Consider the following 21,192-nt stretch of genomic DNA (forward strand, 5'->3'; position numbering starts at 1 on the left):
ATATGCTCATGTCCAAGCGACATTTGTGACTGTGTGTATGAGCCAGACAGAGTCAGCCTTTTCTGAGTGTGTGTGTGTGTGTGTGTGTGCGTGTGTGTGTGCCTGTCTGTCCTGTAAGCCTAGCTGTGTGTAAGTGGTTTTGGCAGGCCTGTCTGTGTATGCAGGCAGCACATGTTTTCCGCTCTATTTGTGTCTGAGTTTGTGTGTTTGCCTGTGTACGTGTGCCAATGTGTGTGTCTGTTGGGCTGTGCTCACACATTGCTCTGTGCTTCTGCTCGTGCACGTGCAATTTGTTTATACATCCAAGGATGGTGTCTGTCTGTGTGTGTGTGTGTGTGTGTGTGTGTGTGTGTGTGTGTGTGTGGTCAGCAATGACTAAATATGACAAGGTCACTACTGTCATTTACCTGTCATGCAAAACAAACACACACCCTGAGACGTACCAGGATGAAAGCCGTACACATGTTAAAGCATGAAACGCACATGAACACACACATACACACACACACAAGTGATGCAGTTAGCATGTTGAAAACCATTTAGACACAAATCAAAGGTGGCTTGTCCTTTTTTTTCTCTTTGTCTTACACACACATGAACGCACACACACACACACACACACACACACACACACACACACACACACACACACACACACACACACACACTGACCGACTGCATGTAAATATTAAACACACAATGCAAATAGCTCGGCCTTCGAAGGGATTGGTTTGCAGGATGTTTGTTCTACCCACAAGGAACCCTCTCTACATGTTTCTCTAATGGGGGGGGGGTGTAAAAGTGCAGGTGTGTATGGCTGCCCAGATGGGAGAACATCACACACAATATATCAGCATTATAGTTGTGGCATCAAGGGTCTAAGGTCAAAGGTCACTGTGGACCTCACAAAATAACGTTTTCAGGCCATAACTGACAAATTCATACACTAGTTTTGACACAATTTAACTCAAATGTCTATAAAGGTCAAATTAAGAGATGATATTTTATATCCAAAAGGTCAAAGGTCAACTTCATTGTGACATGTTCTGAAAAAACACTCCTGACTATTATTTAATGCCGTAACTCAGGAAGGAGAAAATTGACCGTATTTCCTGCAGTTTCACTGGTTGGTGGAAGCATACGACCACAAGGCGGCCAATTGTAGTTTTCTAAATATCTGCGTCATTACAACTTTTAAAAATTAAGGATGATAATTAGGATGGTTTTGACTGAATGTCCATAAATCTGCTGAGAAATCAGAGGGAAAAAAAGAAGCTCCTCAGTCAGTAACCCAGTGATAGTTGTCAGTACATCCAATGGAAAATAAGCAGGAACTTAAAATAGCTTATTCAGTTTCACTTCATTTTTCAAAATGTAAACAAACTTAGCTTGATTCACTTAAATCCATGGCAACATATTTCCTGTTTGTCCTTGTGTTTAGTTTGTATCTGTTCCGTTATCCAGAAGAGTTCTCTGCATGTTGCCTGCAGCAGATCTGATGTAAACAAACTCATCTGACTGACAACTGACAAATTATTATATGGTGTTGAAGAAAGGGGGGGGGGGGGCTTCAGAGACTCAGTTGCTTGTTTACAACCTGCCTGATGGTCTGAACCTTCGTATTTCTTGCCCTGACACATGTTGTCATAGTAATATCCAAATCTCAGCAGGTAAGTTATTGAGTACAATATATAATAATAACTGATAGAAATGACAGAGACTGACGCAGCCTTTATGTTTCATGGTCTCTTGTGCTCCTTTTAGCCTCAAGATGTTGAGTGACTGCGGCCTCTGCTCTCAGCTAGCTCCAGCACTCAGCATGTGAAGCCGAGCCGCTGACCCCGGCAGCGGTTTCACCCCTGAAGTGAATCTGAAACACTGAAAGCGTTAGCTGAAGGGGAACTTTATCTTTCTTGTGGCTGCTGTCGACAGATACTTTCTATTTTAAGCTTTGTGTTGCCGTCCTCCGACGCGCTGGCTCTCCGTGTAAACCGCTGCAGCTCCAGCATCCTGGCTTCACTGTCTTTGGCAGCGTTAGCCGTAGCATCCTAGCATTAGCCTGTCCGCGTGATTACAGTGATTATCAACAGCGCTGGTTGGATGGAAGAGACTTATGGCAAAAAGATGACCTCCCTCTCCCTCCCTCTCTCTCTCCCTTTATCTGTTTCTGCCTCTCGCTCGCTCCTTCCTGTTGTCTACTCTCTGTCTCTCGCCCACTCTCTCTGATCCTCTGTGTCAGAGTTTAAGGAGCCTAAAAAGGAACATAAAATTTAAATCCACTTTTTTATTTATTTTTTTTCCTCCTCCTCTCTCTCTCTCCCTCCCTCTCACACACACTCTCTCTCTTGTTCTCTCTCTCTTTCTGACTATCTGTCTCTCACCCCTCCTCTTCCTCCTGTTAGATTCTGTTGTCTTTAAATAGAGGCTGGTGTCACCCTCACTGAGACATGGCACACACACATAGATAGGCAGTGATGTCAGCCCCCCCCACCCCCCACCCCCACCCTCTCTCTCTCTCTCACACACACACACTCACACACACACACACACACACACAAACACATAGTGATGTCACTTTCTCTCTCCCTTTCTCCCCGCCATCCCATGCCATGACATCATCGTCTGATGTTGTTAATCACAACACACACACACACACACACACACACTTTGGTGCACAAAAACACACACTGACACACTAATGCACACATGCACACACACACACCCTTATATTGACTCATACACAATCACAGTAACATGCACACAACGTATAGGAAAACCGAAGTCACACAGGCAATTGAATGTTTTTAGTGGCCTTTAATGGACACCATTTCCCATAAGCCCACAGCTCAGACATGTCTGTAATAGCAGGAGGACATAAGTTTTCAGACGACAGATGTTACAAGTAGAAATTTGCAAAATGACTTTGGTGAGTTTAATAGATGTGGACGTGGATGTGGTGTAATGTTTTGAGTCGCTTTTTTTAATTATTTAAGTACCCAGTTTTATGGGAGTTGTAGTTTTTATGTGAAAACAAATTAACTGTTGTTTAACTTAATTAGAATAATTACAATGTGGAAAGTAAACCGCAGGAATATGCTTCATTTTTTCAGAAAGAGCAAGAGAGAGGCAAGAGGTGCTAGAGACAGGAAGTGACATCATCAGATGGACCTGCGCTTCATGCACATGCACACATGGGGGGAGGGGGGGGTCTTGAATCTTTTTTCAGATTTTACAAGCGTGTCGTCCTTGACATGGCGGCTGACCGTTAACCGGCGACATGATTTAAGTCAGCCGGCTGCTGATTTTTAATCCAATCAGCTTCCAGGAGTGAGTTGTTGGCTTCAGTGTTTTAATCCAATCATGTTTTAGAGAAATGAGTTGATGCTGGCCAAAATCAATCAGTCCTGCCCACCTGGTAATCAAATCCAATACAATGATTTACCGTATGGCCGTGAAATAGAATCTCTCCATGTGCCTCTCTTTGTGTTTCCTCCCTTTCTTCTTCTTCTTCTTCTTCTTCTTCTACTCTCTCTGTCCATCTCTCTTCCTCTCTCTTTTGTATTCATATACACGCAGACGTCCTCGTTCTCTCTTCAGAACAATTTCCTCCTCTTGTTTTTAGAGGCTCTGATATGAGCTGACTGACGAGTCCAGTGGGAAAAGCGCTCATCGCTCAGAGGGAGGACAGTGTGTCGAGGTATCGGGGTGTTATTCAGAAGACAGGTCCTGGATTTTGTCCGTGGCCGTCAATTGCAAAAATATCTGTATGGTGCTGAAACAATGCTGTGATGACAGGCAGCAGGGAGGGAGGGAGAGCACCTGACGTTTCTTAAGGCGTATTAATATCGGTAATCGCAGTCTGAGATGATTTTCATTTTCAGGGAAGCTCTAGAGATCACGGCGTTAAAGCTTTTTCGGACCAGAGTCGGCTTCTCTCACCAGCCTCTCTTACAAAGTTGTGATTTGTTTTACCATAAAATATGTTGTTAAATAATGATGTTTTCTTTCCATCCAACTAAACACGTAGCCGACGTCCCCTGGACTGTAAATTATGAGCAGATTGTCGACTGAGCCAAGATAAAATAACAGTTATTTACAACATTAACGCTGAAGAATTACAGCTCCGGCTACTCAAGCGCTCGTTGGCGTGTCGTCAAAACCTCATCTGGGCTGTAGCTGTTGAAACGTAAAGAATTGCTTCATGTGGGTTAAAGTGATGAAGGTTTTAGGCGACAGAAGCTCTTTGGTGAAGATTACTGAAAGATGGTGTTTTTCGGGTTGTGTCTGAAGTCACGGTGAACTTGTTCTGGACCAGGATGTTTCCCCGACCCGAATCAGGAGCAGTGAGAGGCTGAACAGAAACGCTTTCATAATGCTGGACTCACTACGTTTCCTTTATGTTTGTTATTTTTTGAGAAAGAAATCTGTATTTTTGTATGAATTTAATTTAAACACTTTAACTCCACAACTGCTCTGCTTTTTTTTCTCTACTTTTCTTTATAATATTTTTTGATGTAGTAGCTTCCTTTTTGGATGATTTATGGGATTCCTGTTTTTCATTTTAATGAATCTATCTTTGATGTATAGATTCAAAATGTTCTTGTATAATGTATATTTTTCTATTTTGGCTCTCTGTTTAAAGAGACGCATCAGGCAGTGTAATGCAACTCTGTTCTGACACTCAGTCATGCAGAATCTGTTTGTGTCTATACAGTAGGTCTATATGTTGCTTCTTGTGCTTTGCAATGTTTATATGACCTTTGACCTCAGAGACTAATAACTGCTACATCCTCACTCCTGATCTGGGTCTAAAAACCAATCTCAACCCTAAAATTAACAGATTCACCGTGTGAGAATCAGCCATAATGTGACTGACTGAACATGTTTTTTTTTCCCCACAATGTTAGTAATGCCAGTGCACACACACACACACACATACACACACACACACTCACACACACACACACACACACACACACGCTGACCTTATGCATGGCTGATTCATGGCTTATTCCCCCGAGTTCATTTCTACAAGGACAGGTCCACAGGGATGTTGTTGGTGGGTGTGTGTCTGTGTGTGTGTGTGTGTGTGTGTGTGTGTGTGTGTGTGTGTGAGTGTGTGTGTGTGTGTGTGTGTGTTGTGTGTGTGTGTGTGTGTGTGTGTGTGTGTGTGTGTGTGTGTGTGTGTGTGTGTGTGTGTGCATTCGATCATATATGACTTAAAGGGGGATGGGTAAGCCAGGTTTTTAACGCCATGCTGAAGCATCTGAAAGAGGTTAAATAATTCATATGTCCTGTATTTCTATCTCTTTCTCTTTCCAACACACACACACACACACACACACACACACACACACACACAGAAACATGCATAATGCGTCCTTTCAAATACATGAACTCATGCAGCCAAGCACATGCACACACTCCAATGCACACAAGTGGCCAACACACAAGAATACACACAGTTTTCCATACAGTGACATGGTTTTTAAAGTCCACACACACACACACACACACACACACACACACACACTCTTGACCTATGCTCTGAAGAAATGAATTCATGTGAAGATGATGAAACATGTGTGTTGACACCTCTTTCAGCTTCCTCCCTCTCTGACCAAGACTCTTCCTCCTCTCCATCTTTCTGTCGCTCTCTCTCTCTTGTTTTTTACTCGTCGTCCTCTCTTGTCAGTTTTCTGTTTCTCAGGTGGTCTCTCTGAAGTGTGTATATGTGTGTGTGTGTGTGTGTGTGTGTGCGTTATGTTGTGAGACGCTGCTCGTCTAGCGTGCCAGACAGCCCGCATCGCGTTTGTGACCTACTTTGGTAAAAGTGTGTATTTTTTATGAGCCTGGGAGATGCAGACGCTCACACTGCAAATGGAGATGCATACATAAAGGTCCACAGATGCACGGAAACACTCATTTAAGAGCATTCACAGACACACACACATACATGCACATACACAGATGTTTTAATATGAAAAAAAAAGCCACCATTCATACAAACCTCTGTTTATTCATCTGCATACCTTATGCCACTAAGGATCCCGGTTGGCATAGAGACGGATGCCTGAAAGACTCCTCTCCAGACAGCACACACATAGAAACCTAAAAACACACACATTGCTCAAGGAAAATCGCACAAGCTTACACAGAAAATGATCAAAGTATAAGACATGCATGTAATGATGTGCATGACACAGATGTAAACATACACCTCAACAAAGACGCACACACAGGAGGGATGGAGAGAGAGAGAGAGAGAGAGCGAGAGAGAGAGGGAGGAAACATCTCTTTAGTATGCAGCAGCGGCTGAAGTCTGCTTCTCTTTTTGCTGTTTTTCCTCTCGGTTTTCGGAGGAGGGGGTTTGGGGTAAAAGGAAATGCTTAAGCATCATCACGCTTGAGTGGCATTTCCATTGCCAAAAGCTTATTTAATTCAGCCCCCTAAGCTTTTTTAAACAGACTTCCCAATTAATTTTTTAAATTACCGCGCTGACTTGTTGACTAGCTTCTGACACTTGAGAAATTATGTTAATTTCCACACCTCTTATTGCGCTGGAGTCGTTTCGCTCCTGCGGTGCTTTTTCTGAACGCTGCTCAGGATGTTGAATCAATGAAATGGCTTGTAGGCCTCATGGCTATGGAGCCAAACACACTGCTGGTTTACAACCAAATAATTTTAGCAGCAAAATCACACACACACACACACCGTGTCTCATAAACGCACTCGACCACGCTCACACACAAGTGCAAATGAGAGCACACACCAATGATTGATACTCGTTCACTTGTCGGAGGCTCTCACTCTCTGTCCCTCAGCCCTCATCAATACAAGTCTGATACAAACATAAGCTTAAATATAGAAGTATAAGCTTGTACATGAACCAGGATCATGAAGAAATAAGGATCAACTCTCACTGAAATCCTCATGAGGACGAATTGTAACAGTGTTCAGCTAGTGGCATCATCTAATACCTTGCTTTATCACCAAGTATCTGTCAAACCAGTGGCATTCCCATGAGCCTCAGACGTACAGTATATTGTATTATGTAATGGCTGTAGAAAAACCTAACATGCTAAAGTTGCTCTTCCTGAGAAAGTTTTATCTGATTCAAAGGTTTAAGGACAGAGAGTGTCTGTCAGTAAACTGTTAGGCCCTTTGAGGCAAATTTGTGATTTGTGATAGTCGGCTGTATAAATAAAATTTGGTGCAGTATTTATACCCCTCCGAAAACTCCCGGGGGTGCTGTGAACAGGTGCCACATTGACTATAATGCAACTGTTGCTAGCAGCGGTTTGCTATGTTTCAGCGTCTTTGTAACGGTCTTCGTAGCTGCATTTGCATTAGGGGTGGGTGACCTCATCATGGACGATCATACTTTGCCATATGATCTATTTTTTAAGAAGAATCACACAGATCGCAATCATTAAAAGACGCTACATTTTAAAAGTTCAGTGGATGCTAACCAGCCCGTCGTTAGCAGTTACAGGTATTTTGATGAGACAGTTCAGGTGCTTCCTGTTTCAAGAACCACAATCTCCAGCTGCCGTCCAAGACGGTGGAGTTACAGAGATCTGCTTGGGAAACAGGAAGCGGGGCAGCGACTGAACTTTCTCATCATAATACATACATATAGCACCTCATTAATGAATAACAGCACTGTCCAAACAACTACTCCATATGACCGAAGAAACAAAGTGAGTTTGTGGTTGTGACACGAGTTCGTAAACAGAGGACAGCGTCGTGGGGGAAGAAAAGCGGCGAGCAGACAGAGTGAAAGTGAGACGCTCACAACTTCCGGTCAGGACTTTCACAATAAAATCAGAGCGGGAAAACAGGATGCAGAGATTTGTGAGTTGGGCCTTTACATTGAAGCAACGGGACCGCATATGCAAAACTAGTCACCTGATTCTTTTGGCCTCATCGCCTACCCCTACTTTCCTTATCGATGTTTCTGTCTTTGTCTGGTCTCGTCATGAAGGTAATTTGTTATTGCACAGGGAACTTCTGAAACACTAGTAGACTAATTAGTTCTTGTCCGTTCGAGCAGCGGTCAACAGTGATTGGCTGCGCCTGCAAATGTCAATACGCCTTGACACAGTCGACTAAGAGGGTGAACCACCAGCCAGAAACACACGGGATGGAGTTAAACTGGTCAAGTGACGTATAATATATATTATTTAAAATAAAAAATAAAAAATTGACTTTGTATCAGCAGGAAGCTGAGCATTAATGTTTTTTGGATTCAGTAGAGTTTGATTAGTGCTGCTTCCACACTGGCTTCAGGCTCCTTTGCCCCACTGCGTTTTGTCCTATTTTTCTTCTAATTTCTTCATCTGCGTCTGCTGAGTCATATTAATCGACACCACACGGCACACAGGCTCTCACACGCTGGAGGGCTGTTTGTCGTGTTGCATGTCGTGTTACATTGTGGATACAGGTGTAGTAGGAAAAAACAGACTTTCAAGTGACGGTTGTGTTTAATTGAGCTGCTGAATCTCTGCAAAATAAAGATTCTTTAAATGTACATGATTCTCATGTGGGTTGATGTAGATGTGTTTTTGTTTTTTTGCTTTCCCACAGAATTGAAGAAAGAAACAGGAACAAGCACAACACCCACCCCTGACGACAGCTCCACCAGAAAACCGTCCCACCGTCCGAACCCCCCCTGAACCCAGCCTCCCCTCACCCCTCTGTCTCAGCTGCCAGGGTTCTCCAAGGATTCCTCGCCGGGTTCTCCGAAGGGTTCTCTGTGGTGTTCTGGAAAGCTCCATTCGCCTCGGGGCCTCAGACCTTCATGCGTCTCCCAGCGGCAGAGTCCACCCACACCTCCACCCACCACACCACCACTACCATGAGCTGTGATCGGGAGTTTGGAGACGGGGCCATGGGAGTCACGCTCACACTGCGCCTTCTCATGCACGGAAAGGTGAGGAGGGAGGATTTAAAGTGATAGTCTATATTTTTATCTTATCCCCAACAACACTGAACATCTCCTACTAACAAGTACTGTGTGTGTGTGTGTGTGTGTGTGTGTGTGTGTGTGTGTGTGTGTGTGTGTGTGTGTGTGTAGAGCCTGATATATAGAGCTCCATTGTTGTCCACAAACTATTAAAACAACACAAGCCAACTGTTGCACTGGGTGCCATGTTTTCCTTCGTTACCATGGACACACGCTGTAGTTTGTTTTGACTCCATCCCAAACTCAACTGTCCTGCTGCATTGTATCACTAGAACACCTAATATGGATTCATCCACAGATGAAAATAGTCCCCAACAAGAACATTATTACCCCCTTCTGTTAAAAGCAAAAGTTACCACACTCATCACTTATTCAATGAGGCTGTATCACTGGGAGCTGCTCCGTCATCTTCAGGATGAAAGAACAGGCCGGTGGACAAAGTCAAGTGCTAACAGATTGACTCAGTAGTCAGTTACTTCTCTGCCACATCTGTATATATTTGTAAATTAAAATAAACACTATAAATTTGAGTGAATATCCCATGTGCGTTTGGTTGTGACGTCCAGGTTTCTACTTCTGCTGTCACAGAGATGAAGCAGCTGCTGCTTCACCAGTCAATTACAAAAATGTGAAAACAATTTTAAAAAGCAAAAACAAATAACTTTCTTGAAGAGGAGAGAAGCAGACTCTGGGATGTAAAACACGACCTGACGACAAAATACTGCCTCTGTTGCAATAAAGATATAGAGACAGAAACAAGCTCCCTATATGCTGACGACAGAGATTCTGTTTGTCTCGTGTGTCTAATCTGTTGTCATAGTAACATCTCTGTTTGTTTTTCCTCTCCTCAGGAAGTGGGAAGCATCATCGGCAAGGTGAGTTACACTTTTTTTTTTGCTTTTCCCTCTGAAATAATGAGAAAAACATTTTGGTGCACTGCATGCAGAAGACAAAAGTCTGAGTGTCAGGCAGTTAAAGTGACCGGAGAGCGTTTCTCTCTGGTGGCTTTTACATCAGAATAAATTAAAGCAGAGTGCAAATTACTGCTTCTGTGCAACTGTCATTAATTTGAACGTCTGAGCAGCATCAGAAAACATTTATATTTATACATACAATCATTTCACTGCAACACTTACATGTAGGGAGTGGGGGGAGTGGGGGGGGGTGGTGAAAATCCTCCCCATCTATAAACTGCGTGTTTGAAAATCCGACTGTGGTTTTCTAAAATTGGCATGCTGCTCAAGATAACGTCGGATATAATCCTACGACAGCGATATAAAGTTGCCATGAAATATGCATTAATAGTGTGTAAAATTTCCAGTCAGGCCATGTCAGTCCAATCGCTACGTACTGAAAGGGAGCTGCTCTCCAGGGATGCGAGTCAATTTAACTGAGGACGTGTTAAATAAAAAAAAACCCTGTAGGAATTTTTTTTTCTCCCCCCCCCAAATATATCACAGCCAAGTGAAGTGTGATAATGACCATTGCCCCTCACAGCACATTCACTAACCCGTGATTGGGGCTGGTTTCTGTCAGCATATATTTAGACCCCCCCCCCCCTTCCTCCCTCCTTATCACTTGCAGTGTGTGGTCTATTAACTTGCAGTCTCTGACATAAAGATGGCTCGAAAATTACATCACTGTTCTAGTTGGGTCGTGTCAGTCTTATAGTCGCACCACAGGAGCCGCTCTCCAGGGTTTCTGGTGGCATTAAACCAAGCAGCCGGGCGGCAGAGCAGAACTGATGTTCGCTTAAAGCCGTCCTATCTGGCTTAAACACACATCATGTGATAGACACAGGTGTCAGAATGAGATTATGTTACACAGCTCGGTACAAATAAAAAAAAAATATGACAAACAAACATAATACATGACAGCTTCTTTTTTTTTTTGTTTGTGTGTTTAAATATCATAAGAAGCATTTTTTTGTTTTCCTGAGCACATTTTTCTTTTAGTTTAGTAAACTTGTGTGTCACATTCATTGCGTTAGACTAGAAGCTCCGACAGCGAAGCAGCTCGGGGGCTCCCCGCTGGCTCCGGATGAGGAGGTGGAAAACATCACATTTTCCTCACCTGGATTTTGTTTCCACTCCCTCCTGCAGTCTCCCACATACAGCTGTGTTGCGTCTCGTACAATAACGGGAGGTTTCTCCCTGGTGAAAAGTCAGGAATATTTACAGAACATTATGAACGTTATGTTTTAGGACTCCTTCGATTAAAGGACGTTTCATAGGGTTAGGGTGAAGACCATGTCATTCTGGCACTGAAACAGTCTCAGGTCAGGTGAACATACTGTTCAACTTACTGGAAAAATAAAGTTGATTTTAAATGATAAATGAAGAAAGAATTAATATTTACTGGGTTCAGACTTGTGCAATGTCCAAACTTTAATATCTCAATACAGTCCAACCCAAATATTGTAATATTATAACGTTTTAGGCATTTGTTTATAATCTATAATTATATTATTGTATTTTATGTTTTATGTTATGTGTAAGTGATGCTGCCACCAAACAGCAGTTTAGATTATTTATTCGTAACATGTCGAGGTACAAATGTAGAGTGAGCAAAGCAGTGAAATGACAGAAAGGCAGACTGTGCAAAACTGCAACAACAAAAAAATCTATAATATAAAAACTATTGCATATGGTGGGGAATATTGCAATATTAGATATTGAATATGGGCCCCAGCCTACTTGGGTTTAAATGAAACAGCTCTTTCAAGGAGAATCCTCTGCAACTAAAACACTGGTTTTAAACAAACCACATCAAGCGAAGCTCCGCAATTCAAACCAAATTACACAACACTTTCAAGACGCTGACATTTGCAGGAAATAATGGTCCCATAAAATGAGAAGTCAAAGGCATCAGTAGTGCGACTTACAGAGGAGACTGTGGGGGGGTGGGGGGGTGCAGGTGACTTTGACACAGCAGACAGCGGTTTCCAGTCCAGGCATCAATCAAAAGCTAATGCCGGTTTCTTTAATGAAGGTGATCTTTAGCAGCAGGGTGTGAAGCGCAGCAGGACCCGCTCATAAACACACGGCTCCTCAGCTCGACCGGTGGTAAAAGAAAAACTCCACAGGGAAACTTTAACCTAATCAAACCTGGGCGTGCACGAAAAACTGATCTCTGCTGAGGTTCACTCATGACAAAATTATTCCTGCGGTCCTGAAAGAAAACTCTCAATAAGTCAGTGTGTGTGTGTGTGTGTGTGTGTGTGTGTGTGTGTGTGTGTGTGTGTGTGTGTGTGTGTGTGTGTGTGTGTGTGTGTGTGTGTAACTGCTGCCTCCCTCCCTCCCTTTTTATTGCTTTCTCATCTGACACTGCTCATCATCATCTGTCTCAGACTCATCTCCAAGGTGCTCCAAGTACAAGCACTTCCTGTTTTTTTGGGCTATAATTAAGTCAGCTCTGTTGCCGCTGTAGTGGCTGGGACGACGGCTCGAGTGGATTGTAAACGAGAGGAAAAAAGCTCATTCGAGGGTTTTTGTCTCAGATTTCTGTCATTTGCATAACGTGGGCGAATCAATTCAAAATTTTAGTTGCGTAAACCTAACCATGCTTTAACCACAGAGGAGGCAGATGAGTCACTTTTGACGTGTGTCCACTTTCTTTTAGCAGTGTGAACGCAAATGTGTCCTGGGCCGCAGTGAAGGACCGCCCACTCTACTGACGTCCGATTAATCCCGATATTTTACTATTTCAAATGGATAAAACATTATTTCATTGTAACCCTAACCCTAAAAACCTGCCCCATTACCCATGACGAGAGGTCGTACTGTTCACTGATGCTGTAAACTGGGGGTCAATTAATCCTGCTTACAAACTTTCTAATCACTTTTTTCTTTTGCATGTAGCGACCTTTGCTCGATGTGTTTCCCTTATTTTGGTGGATTTCGTGAAACACTTCATGAACTCTCCAAACGGCCTAAAGATGAATGTTGTTCTGCAAGAAAATAATAACCGAAAACATTTCTTGTCTTTCCGCAGAAAGGGGAAACAGTGAAGAGAATACGAGAAGAGGTAAGACCCGCCCCCCCCCCCCACCCCACCCCACCCCACCCCCAACCCCCATCCTGCATATTCTTTCATCTTCTTCCATCATCCTCTCTGGTTTTCCTATTAATCCATGATAACCCTTCAAATGCAGCTCACATGCATCCTGTGCTGTATTTAGAGAGCAGCACAAATCCATACTAACGCGGTTAGAAGCAGGACGCATGGGCACCGTTTAATCTATATACACAATAGCAGCATGAAAATCAGCTGTATCCAACATGATTATACATATTCTGTTTTTTTTCTCCTGTAATTACACTGTGTATAAAGGGGTTTTTTTATCAGAAGCTTTCAGTGGGACCGGGGGAAAAAAAGCAGAAACTTCCCCGTCATGTCCAGCCTATTTTTAGAAAGGCAGTTTAATATCTGAAGGTGTATTTTTTATTTCTGGCCGCCTGCTGAGACGTTAGCCGCGCTGACGTTTACATATTTAGCTGTCTTTGCTGTCAGCAGCCTGTAAAGTGGTGTTACCACTTGAAGCTGTGGGTGCAGAGCTTCTCTGTGGAGTAGCTGTCCTCTCCGCCGCTCTCTCCCTCCTCTTCAAGGAAACAGGAGACACAAATATACACTTTTCAATGATGACATCACTCCTCATCATCCAATCATTGTTAGCTTTGTTAATGAAATCAGTGACAACAAATCTTACGAATCTCACCTTGCGACACACAAGAACCGCACATGTAACAGCCAAGAGATGGCTTATGCTAGAAAAGAGCTAATTTGTGCAACATGTTGTCCGACCGTGTTCGAAGGCAAAAGGCTTTCTAGTTGTTCCACATGAAGGCAGAGATGTTGCAGTTTAAATACGAGGATAGCAGCTCACATTTTCAGAAGGTGCACTCAGCCGTGCACAAGAACAGCGACAGGCAGAGTTGTGTAAAGAATAATGAACGAGCGCTACAGATCAAACCCCCGCTCACTTTCTCGCTTCCACACACCAGGCCAGTTCCTGCAAGAAGTGGGTGTTAGTTAGAGCAGTGATTCCCAACCTTCTCCAGCTCTACTTGGAAAATCTCAGAAATGTCGGCCCTAATAATGTGTTCTCAGAGCGCTTTTTATTTTAATGATAACGAGTGAACATTCAGGACTGAACTGGAAGCAGGGAAGCTCAGTTTTTCTTTTTTGTTCTACAGGGAGTGATCGCTTGTTGATTCACTCTTCCTGTACCTAACCAGCTATTATTCTTTGCCGTGGGTGTAATCTTTTCATGTGCATTTAGACTGAGGTAGCAAACAAGTATGTGATGTGGTCCGACCGGCGACAAGATATAACTTCCTGTCATTGTCTTAGCACAGGCCTTAATACAAGAAAATGATTTGTCGGCCAACTTGCAATACCTTTGCGGCCCACCAGTGAGCCCCTGCCCGCAGGTTGGGAACCACTGAGTTAGAGGCTGGAAGCCTCAGAAAACATTAGATATTATCAAAAAGAAAGATTTCAGTGATGAAAACTAAACTAAGATGCCTTTCAATGGCAAATCAAATGGCTCAAATTTGACTAAAGCTAATATATTGAATGAAAATACAGTGATGAAATAAACACCAGCTCCAGTCCTTTACTCTTCTTCATGTGATTTGCTCGAGTAATTCCACTTTCACTTCTCCTGGTGCGATGCTACATGTGAAATCAGATCGTCTGCTGCACACTTGCATACTTAAACACGTGCATCTACAGTTTCAAATGTTCTGCATCCGCCTCACTGAATACAGAACACAGGCACATCGGTGACTTGCTAATGAATGCAGCACCTGACGTGAATACCAGAGTTTTCTGTAAGATGTGGGGATTCCCAGAGGAGAGTTAATGAAAAGCCCAGATTATCCTTGTCCAAACATACAGGAAGTAAGAGAGAAAGGTAGAACTTGTATCTGTGTGTGTGTGTTTATTGTAAAATGGCTACCTCACATTACATGGGAGAAACAAGGATGAGGTGTTATGTCACCAAATCCTTATTGTTATGTTGCAAACGCACTCCTGAGTCCCTGCGACATCAGGCAGGCGAAATAAAAGCCTCTACGTCAGTGCGGCAGCAGCATAAAAGAGGAGAGTCAAATATGTAGGAAAAGATTAAATTTCTTCAACTCAAAGTAGGTCACAGAACTCCTTCCGGTGTGTTTCAACAAGAAAACAATACGCTACTGTGTTTTAATGAGCCTAAATTTACTCAATTTAGTTCCCTGCTCGCCTGGAAAAAATGTTAAATAATAACCCACAAATACATTCTGGAGGGAGAAATTATTTTAGAAATGTGTGTGTCCTTAGAGAAATAGTTCGAAGATGACTGCACATGATTCAACACTCCAGAGAGCGAGAAACAAAAGGGGGAGGGAGGGAGGGAGGGAGAGTGAGGCAGAGGAGTTATGTTTCCATTTATCCGATGAGGGAATTTTAAGTGAACTTAGAAGATGAGAAGTGATGAAGACGCTTTCATACAAAGGCAAAACAAAAAAAAAAAAATGCACATGATGATATTTCAATGTCAGGTATTAAATACTGATCGTTATTTAAAGTTGCTTTCAGATCTAAGCTGCTTGGTTGGGTTCAGTCGAACTCAACAAAAACAAACATTTTATGATGGTAGGTTTTAGCATAAATTCAAAAGCTAAACTACAACCTCTTTAAAGGTCCAATAATGTATAAAGGCAGATGTCCATGTGTAGTGTGATTATAGATCAGGTCTAGCTTCTATATTAATACTGTGAAAGTATCAAAGCCTCAGTCCACAGAGAAATGCACACAGCCTGTATTCAGAAACTGAGCCTTAAAACCAGCTGTCAGGACTTCTGCAACTTTGTGATGTCACAACAAAGCAGTCACCAAGCCCCGCCCACCTGGACCCACCATCCAAACGTTGCAGGATTTATTCCAAATGCTCTGGTGTGGCTCTCTGGACCGCCTGTGTTCAGTGGGCGGGACAGAGCAGCAGCACGTTCAGTCGACCAATCATCAGCCAGACAAAGATGTGAATGAGCTGTGAATGGGCACACCTACCGACCAATCACTGATCCCCATTGTGTTTATTCTAAATGGGGTCCCTTTGGGGAGGTTTCATACCAAAATGTCATTGCAAATTGTCCATTAGTTGTTTAAAGGGGAGGGAGTTGCATTTTGAGTCATTGCTAAGGAGCAGAGTTTGTCAGCCCTCGGAGGGGGCCTCGTAATATCCTGGGGCCCCAAGCGGTTGCCTGTTCAGAAGCTGCGCCTCTGGCTGTATTATCGCAGAGGTATTAATAGAAACATCCCAAAGACGTCAGACTTCAGAGCGCGTGTTATGTTTGTGTTGTTATGCCTTTTACTAAAACGAAGCTACCACTCAGTAACTACCCTCCTGTGATGTTACGGCTTTTCATCCTGCTGTCAGGCGCCAGGATTTGATTTCCCCGCATGAGTCCATGTAGCGATGTTAATGTAGTGCTGTCATGCTAAAAGCTCCTGTTTTGTTTATAATGAGTCAGTGTGAACGTGAAATGGACCAAAACTAAAAGGTAACAATGTATCTTATTCTCCTTGGTCTAATTAATTAATTAATTAATCTGATTGATCGCCGGTGTCACCCTTAAGAAGCTGGGAAATCTGTAGCTTAACAACTCTTTCAAAGAGAGTAATCAATATGAATGTTTTAGACTTCCTCTATCGCAGCTCCCGCTACAAACACTGCCCTGGATTTTGGTCTTTATTACGTGAAATATGCAGACCTTCAAAATAAAACCACTGCAGTTGAAAGGGAGACTACAGTCAATATAACAAACACCAGATCCAAGTGAGAGACGAACTAAAACCGAACTGAAATGAAAAGCCTCATAAAATAAACATCTAATTAAAAATCAAAAGCTCAACGTTCACCTCTGTGGGGAGACGGAGCAAACAGAGGAGGCAGAGAGATGAACGAGAGGGAGACGGATGACGAGGAAAAGACAACACATTGTTTTTAGACCGAGCATTTCTGTCTGACAGCGTAACTCACGGAGCAGGAAACATGAATATTTAAATGGATATTTGCCTCTCAAGGACAAAACCACAACACCGGATATACAGTTTACTGGATTTATAAGCTACGTCTTCCTCTCATTACTCTTCTTTACTCCCCCCCGACCCACTTGCCTCACTCACATGCGCACACACACACACACACACACACACACACACACACAAACACACACACGCACACCATCGTTCGCTTTCTTTAATGAACTGTTTACTGTATGAAATCTGGAGTTTCAAGGCTACATTTTCATATAGTGCCAGGATTTTGAAGAGGCACAGGATCACCATTTGGACACACACACACACACACACACACTTGCACACAAGGAGAGGTTGCAGCATGCAAGAGGTCGCTTTTCATCAAGTCAATAAAAACATTGGTGTCAGGTTGTAGCTCTTCATAATAGCTGTACACACACAAACACAAATGCATGCAAGCCCACTCATGAACACACACATGGTCTCTCACCCACTCTCTCTCTCTCTCTCTCTCTCTCTCTCTCTCTCTCTCTCTCTCACACACACACACACACACACAGAGAGACTCCCTGGCAGCATGACTCCCTAATAAAGCAGAACAGAGCAGAGTAATCCAGTTGAATGACATGGCTGTCCATCCTTCCTCCACTCCAAATGAAGAGTAATGAAGACAGCCGCCCCATGCTGCAACAGCAAGACAACGCACTGCCGCATGTCTCACTCATTAAAGTGGGATGGGGAGGAAAGAAGGCGGGAGGGGAGAGCAGGAAGGAGATAGAGAGGAGGGGGAAAGAGAGGGAGAAAGAGGCAGGAAAGACTTGGAGTACAGTGAATGCCCAAAAGCATCTGTCCAGAAACAATCACAGCTTTAGCTTTAGCTTTAGCTCGTCTGAGGTGAAGATAAGATACTGTAGATTGATGCCTATTCATTTCCGGTCTGGTATGCGTTCACACCGAAGAGGAAGAAAACATGACGTCACACAGACCGACAGGTAACTCAGGGATCGGACGGGACATTTTATAACTAATAACTTACTATATGATAACAAACAGGTTAAGGGAACAAAAGAAAAGTGTGTCGTACAGCAGTATTACGAGACGGTGAGATGGGTTTGTAGTCGACACAAGGGGTTAACGTGAGCCCTGTTGTTAGTATGAAAGACTCGGGTTTCACTGCTCCAACTCTAAACAAATGTGCTGTATATCACCAGTATCAGGCCTCAGCTGTTTTCCCCGCAGTGTTTACACCGTTTCATTTACTTTGAGATCCAGGGCCGCGGTGAGTTGGAGTCGGGGTGCAGTTGAGCGCGGTCAGCAGAGGGTTTGCAGTGTAATTGTTTTGTTAGATGTTTGTTACTGAGGAGAAGACGACGACTACAGAGAGTCTTTCTTTAACTTCCTTAACGTCGTCCTCGCTCTCGACCCAACTCCACCGGCATCGGAAACACAAGCAGCTAAAATCCTCGCACTCATGTGCTAATACACACGCGTGTTATCATGGCTACCAAATGATTTGCATAAATACTGTTGTTGTTTTCAACCACCTGACTCTGGGGTTTGGATCGCGACGGCAGCAGGTCAAGCGAGGTAGTCCGGACATCACCTCACCCCAGAGACGCTTTCCACCTCCTCCTGGGGGATCCCGAGGCGTTCCCTGTCCAGATGAGATATATAACCTCTCCAGCGTGTTCTAGCCCCCCCGGGGGGTCTCCTACCACTTTGGATGAGACCTCCACTGGGAGGTGCCCAGGAGGCATCTTAATCAGATGACCGATCCGCCTCAACTGCTTCCTTTCGACGTGAAGGAGCAGCGGCGGAGCGCAGAGCTCCTCGCCCTATCTCTAAGGCTGAGCCCAGACACCCCTTTGGGGGGGGGGGGAACTCGCCTCAGTCACCTGTACTCATGATTTCATTCTGTCAGCCACTACCCAGAGCTCATGACTGCAAGTGAGGATTGGAACAAAGATCAACTGGTAAATCAAGAGCTTTACGTTCCAGGATCAACTCCACCTGCACCACAGTGGCTCAGTGCAATGCTACCCTTAGTCACTGTCAGTGCAAAAACACGGAGAATCTAAACCAACTTTATCTAATTAAACTATGTTCTAAAAGCTAAATTTAGGCAACGTTTTCTATTTATTGACTGTTGTGCATGCGTTGCTGTTAGCCTGCCAGCTAATTAGCTAATTCAGGAAGAGCAGATTTGCAGTAAGGGCCCAAAAGTCTCAAACAGGGCAAACCTGAACAGGAAAATCTCTGTTCCTTCATAAAGAAACTAAAAAGAGTAACTCACCTACTCTCCCATTTTGATAAGGCAGCACAAGGAGAAGAAAACAGGTGTAAGGAGAGATTTAATGGAGAAAGGTAGCAAAGGAAGCGAGGAAACAGAGCGATGAAGGATAGGATAGAGGGAGGAGTGAGGAGGGAGGGAGTGTTGCAGAGGGTAACCGATGGGACAGGGGGTTAAGTAGGAGGATCAGAAGAAGGGAAGATGTATATGAGAAGTGATGGATGGAGTGATTGCAAGACTGTCAGACGGACGGGGAGCAGGAGGAGGACGTATCGATAAATTAATGATGATGAGGTTGATGAGATTAAAGGATAAAAGGGAGGGAAGGAGAGGTGGATGAATGAACCGAGGAGTGAGGAAAGGAGGAGGTAATGGTGGAGGGATGGATAATGAGCGGGATGATCTTGAAGAAGGAGGGACAGAATGGAGGAAGAAGAGGAACGATGGATGGATAGATAGAAACCAAACAAACAAACAGAGGAGCAGAGGGAGACGCCAGCTAATGCATTTTTATTGAGATAATAAATGGTGAAAGAGCAGTGGAGAATTATTCCATCATTGCTTTATTACCAATTGCTGCACACACACACACACACACACTCACACACACACACACACACACACACACACACACACACACACACACACACACACACACACACACACACACACACACACACACACACACACACACACGCATATTTGTTCTATTTTCTCAACAATGAGAGAAGACTGCAGTCTGTAGAGGCTGACAGGGGAATTGCACCGAGGCGAGTCTCACTAATAAACACACACACACACACAGAATGAAATACACACTCACACACCGTCGCACAATAGCAGTGGCAAACACCTACCCAGGTGTGTTGTTTGGAGAAAACAAAACTCAGACAGCGCACGAATAGACACATAAAATATGAATTTTTCTGTGCGCTTATCAATACACACACACTGCAGAGATAACAGGTTTAAAAAGCCTTGGCTCGCACACACACACACACACACGCACACACACACAATTTAATAGATAATCCAAATTAATGTCTGAGGTGTACTCCACTGAGTTATTACTGCACGTCCATAAAGTGTGGGGACTGGTGACAGAGAGACAGATTTTTAATGAGACTGGTCTACACTCTGTGAGGCTGGATGCTAACATGCTCACAATAAACAATGCTAACATGATGTTCATCAGGTGTCATGTGTTCACCATGTGCACCGTCTTAGTTTAGCACAAATTAGCAGTAAACACAAGTAATCTATCTATCTATCTATCTATCTATCTATCTATCTATCTATCTATCTATCTATCTATCTATCTATCTATCTATCTATCTAGCTGTGATACAGAGATCAGCTGTAAGTGAAACAGACGAAGCTGATGGCCACAAGACAGTGATACACACACACATACACACACACACACACACACACACACACACACACACACACACAGCGCTGAGCTCACCATCCACAAAACTCAGAAAGGGATAAATGATTTGAGGTTAACAAGTGTATTTTAAGCTGAGAAAAAAAATCAATCTTTCTTTCTTTCTTTCTTTCTTTGAGCCCAGTGTGAATGTTCCTGCTTTTGTTTCTGTGTTCAGTCCAGATGTAAATGATCACAGTCGTCTCGCTGGTTTTAAACTGTTGACTTCAGTTACTCTTACAAAACATGTCCAGGTTGTTTGGAGACATATTTTTCTGAAAACACACACACACACACACACACACACACACACACACGTTCGAGTGATGAAGTAAATCCAGTCGACTGTGTGTGTGTGTGTGTGTGTGTGTGTGTGTGTGTGTGTGTGTGTGTACCGTAGGACAAGCGGTTTGTGTGAGCGGCTCTCTGTGGAATCTGATGCAGGATCAGTTGAAACCAGAGTTAAAGTTTCATAAATAA

The 21,192-nt window shown here is 43.5% G+C and overlaps 1 protein-coding gene across 2 annotated transcripts in view; it reads left to right on the plus strand.

Moving 5' to 3' along the window:
• The window catches only part of pcbp4 (poly(rC) binding protein 4), a 153,460-nt gene that overhangs the window by 58,407 nt on the left and 73,861 nt on the right, over positions 1-21,192 (plus strand). Inside the window, exons 3-5 of one of the 2 annotated variants that reach the window (XM_056399217.1) lie at positions 8,590-8,935; positions 9,820-9,843; positions 12,962-12,994. In XM_056399217.1, the coding sequence (XP_056255192.1) occupies positions 8,804-8,935; positions 9,820-9,843; positions 12,962-12,994 (189 nt within the window). In that variant the 5' untranslated portion in view covers positions 8,590-8,803. Of the gene's footprint in view, positions 1-8,589; positions 8,936-9,819; positions 9,844-12,961; positions 12,995-21,192 lie in introns of those variants that run through there. The other variant, XM_056399225.1, reaches the window with a different exon arrangement.

This window comes from Seriola aureovittata, chromosome 2, assembly GCF_021018895.1.
Source record: "Seriola aureovittata isolate HTS-2021-v1 ecotype China chromosome 2, ASM2101889v1, whole genome shotgun sequence".
Taxonomy (NCBI): Eukaryota; Metazoa; Chordata; class Actinopteri; order Carangiformes; family Carangidae; genus Seriola; species Seriola aureovittata.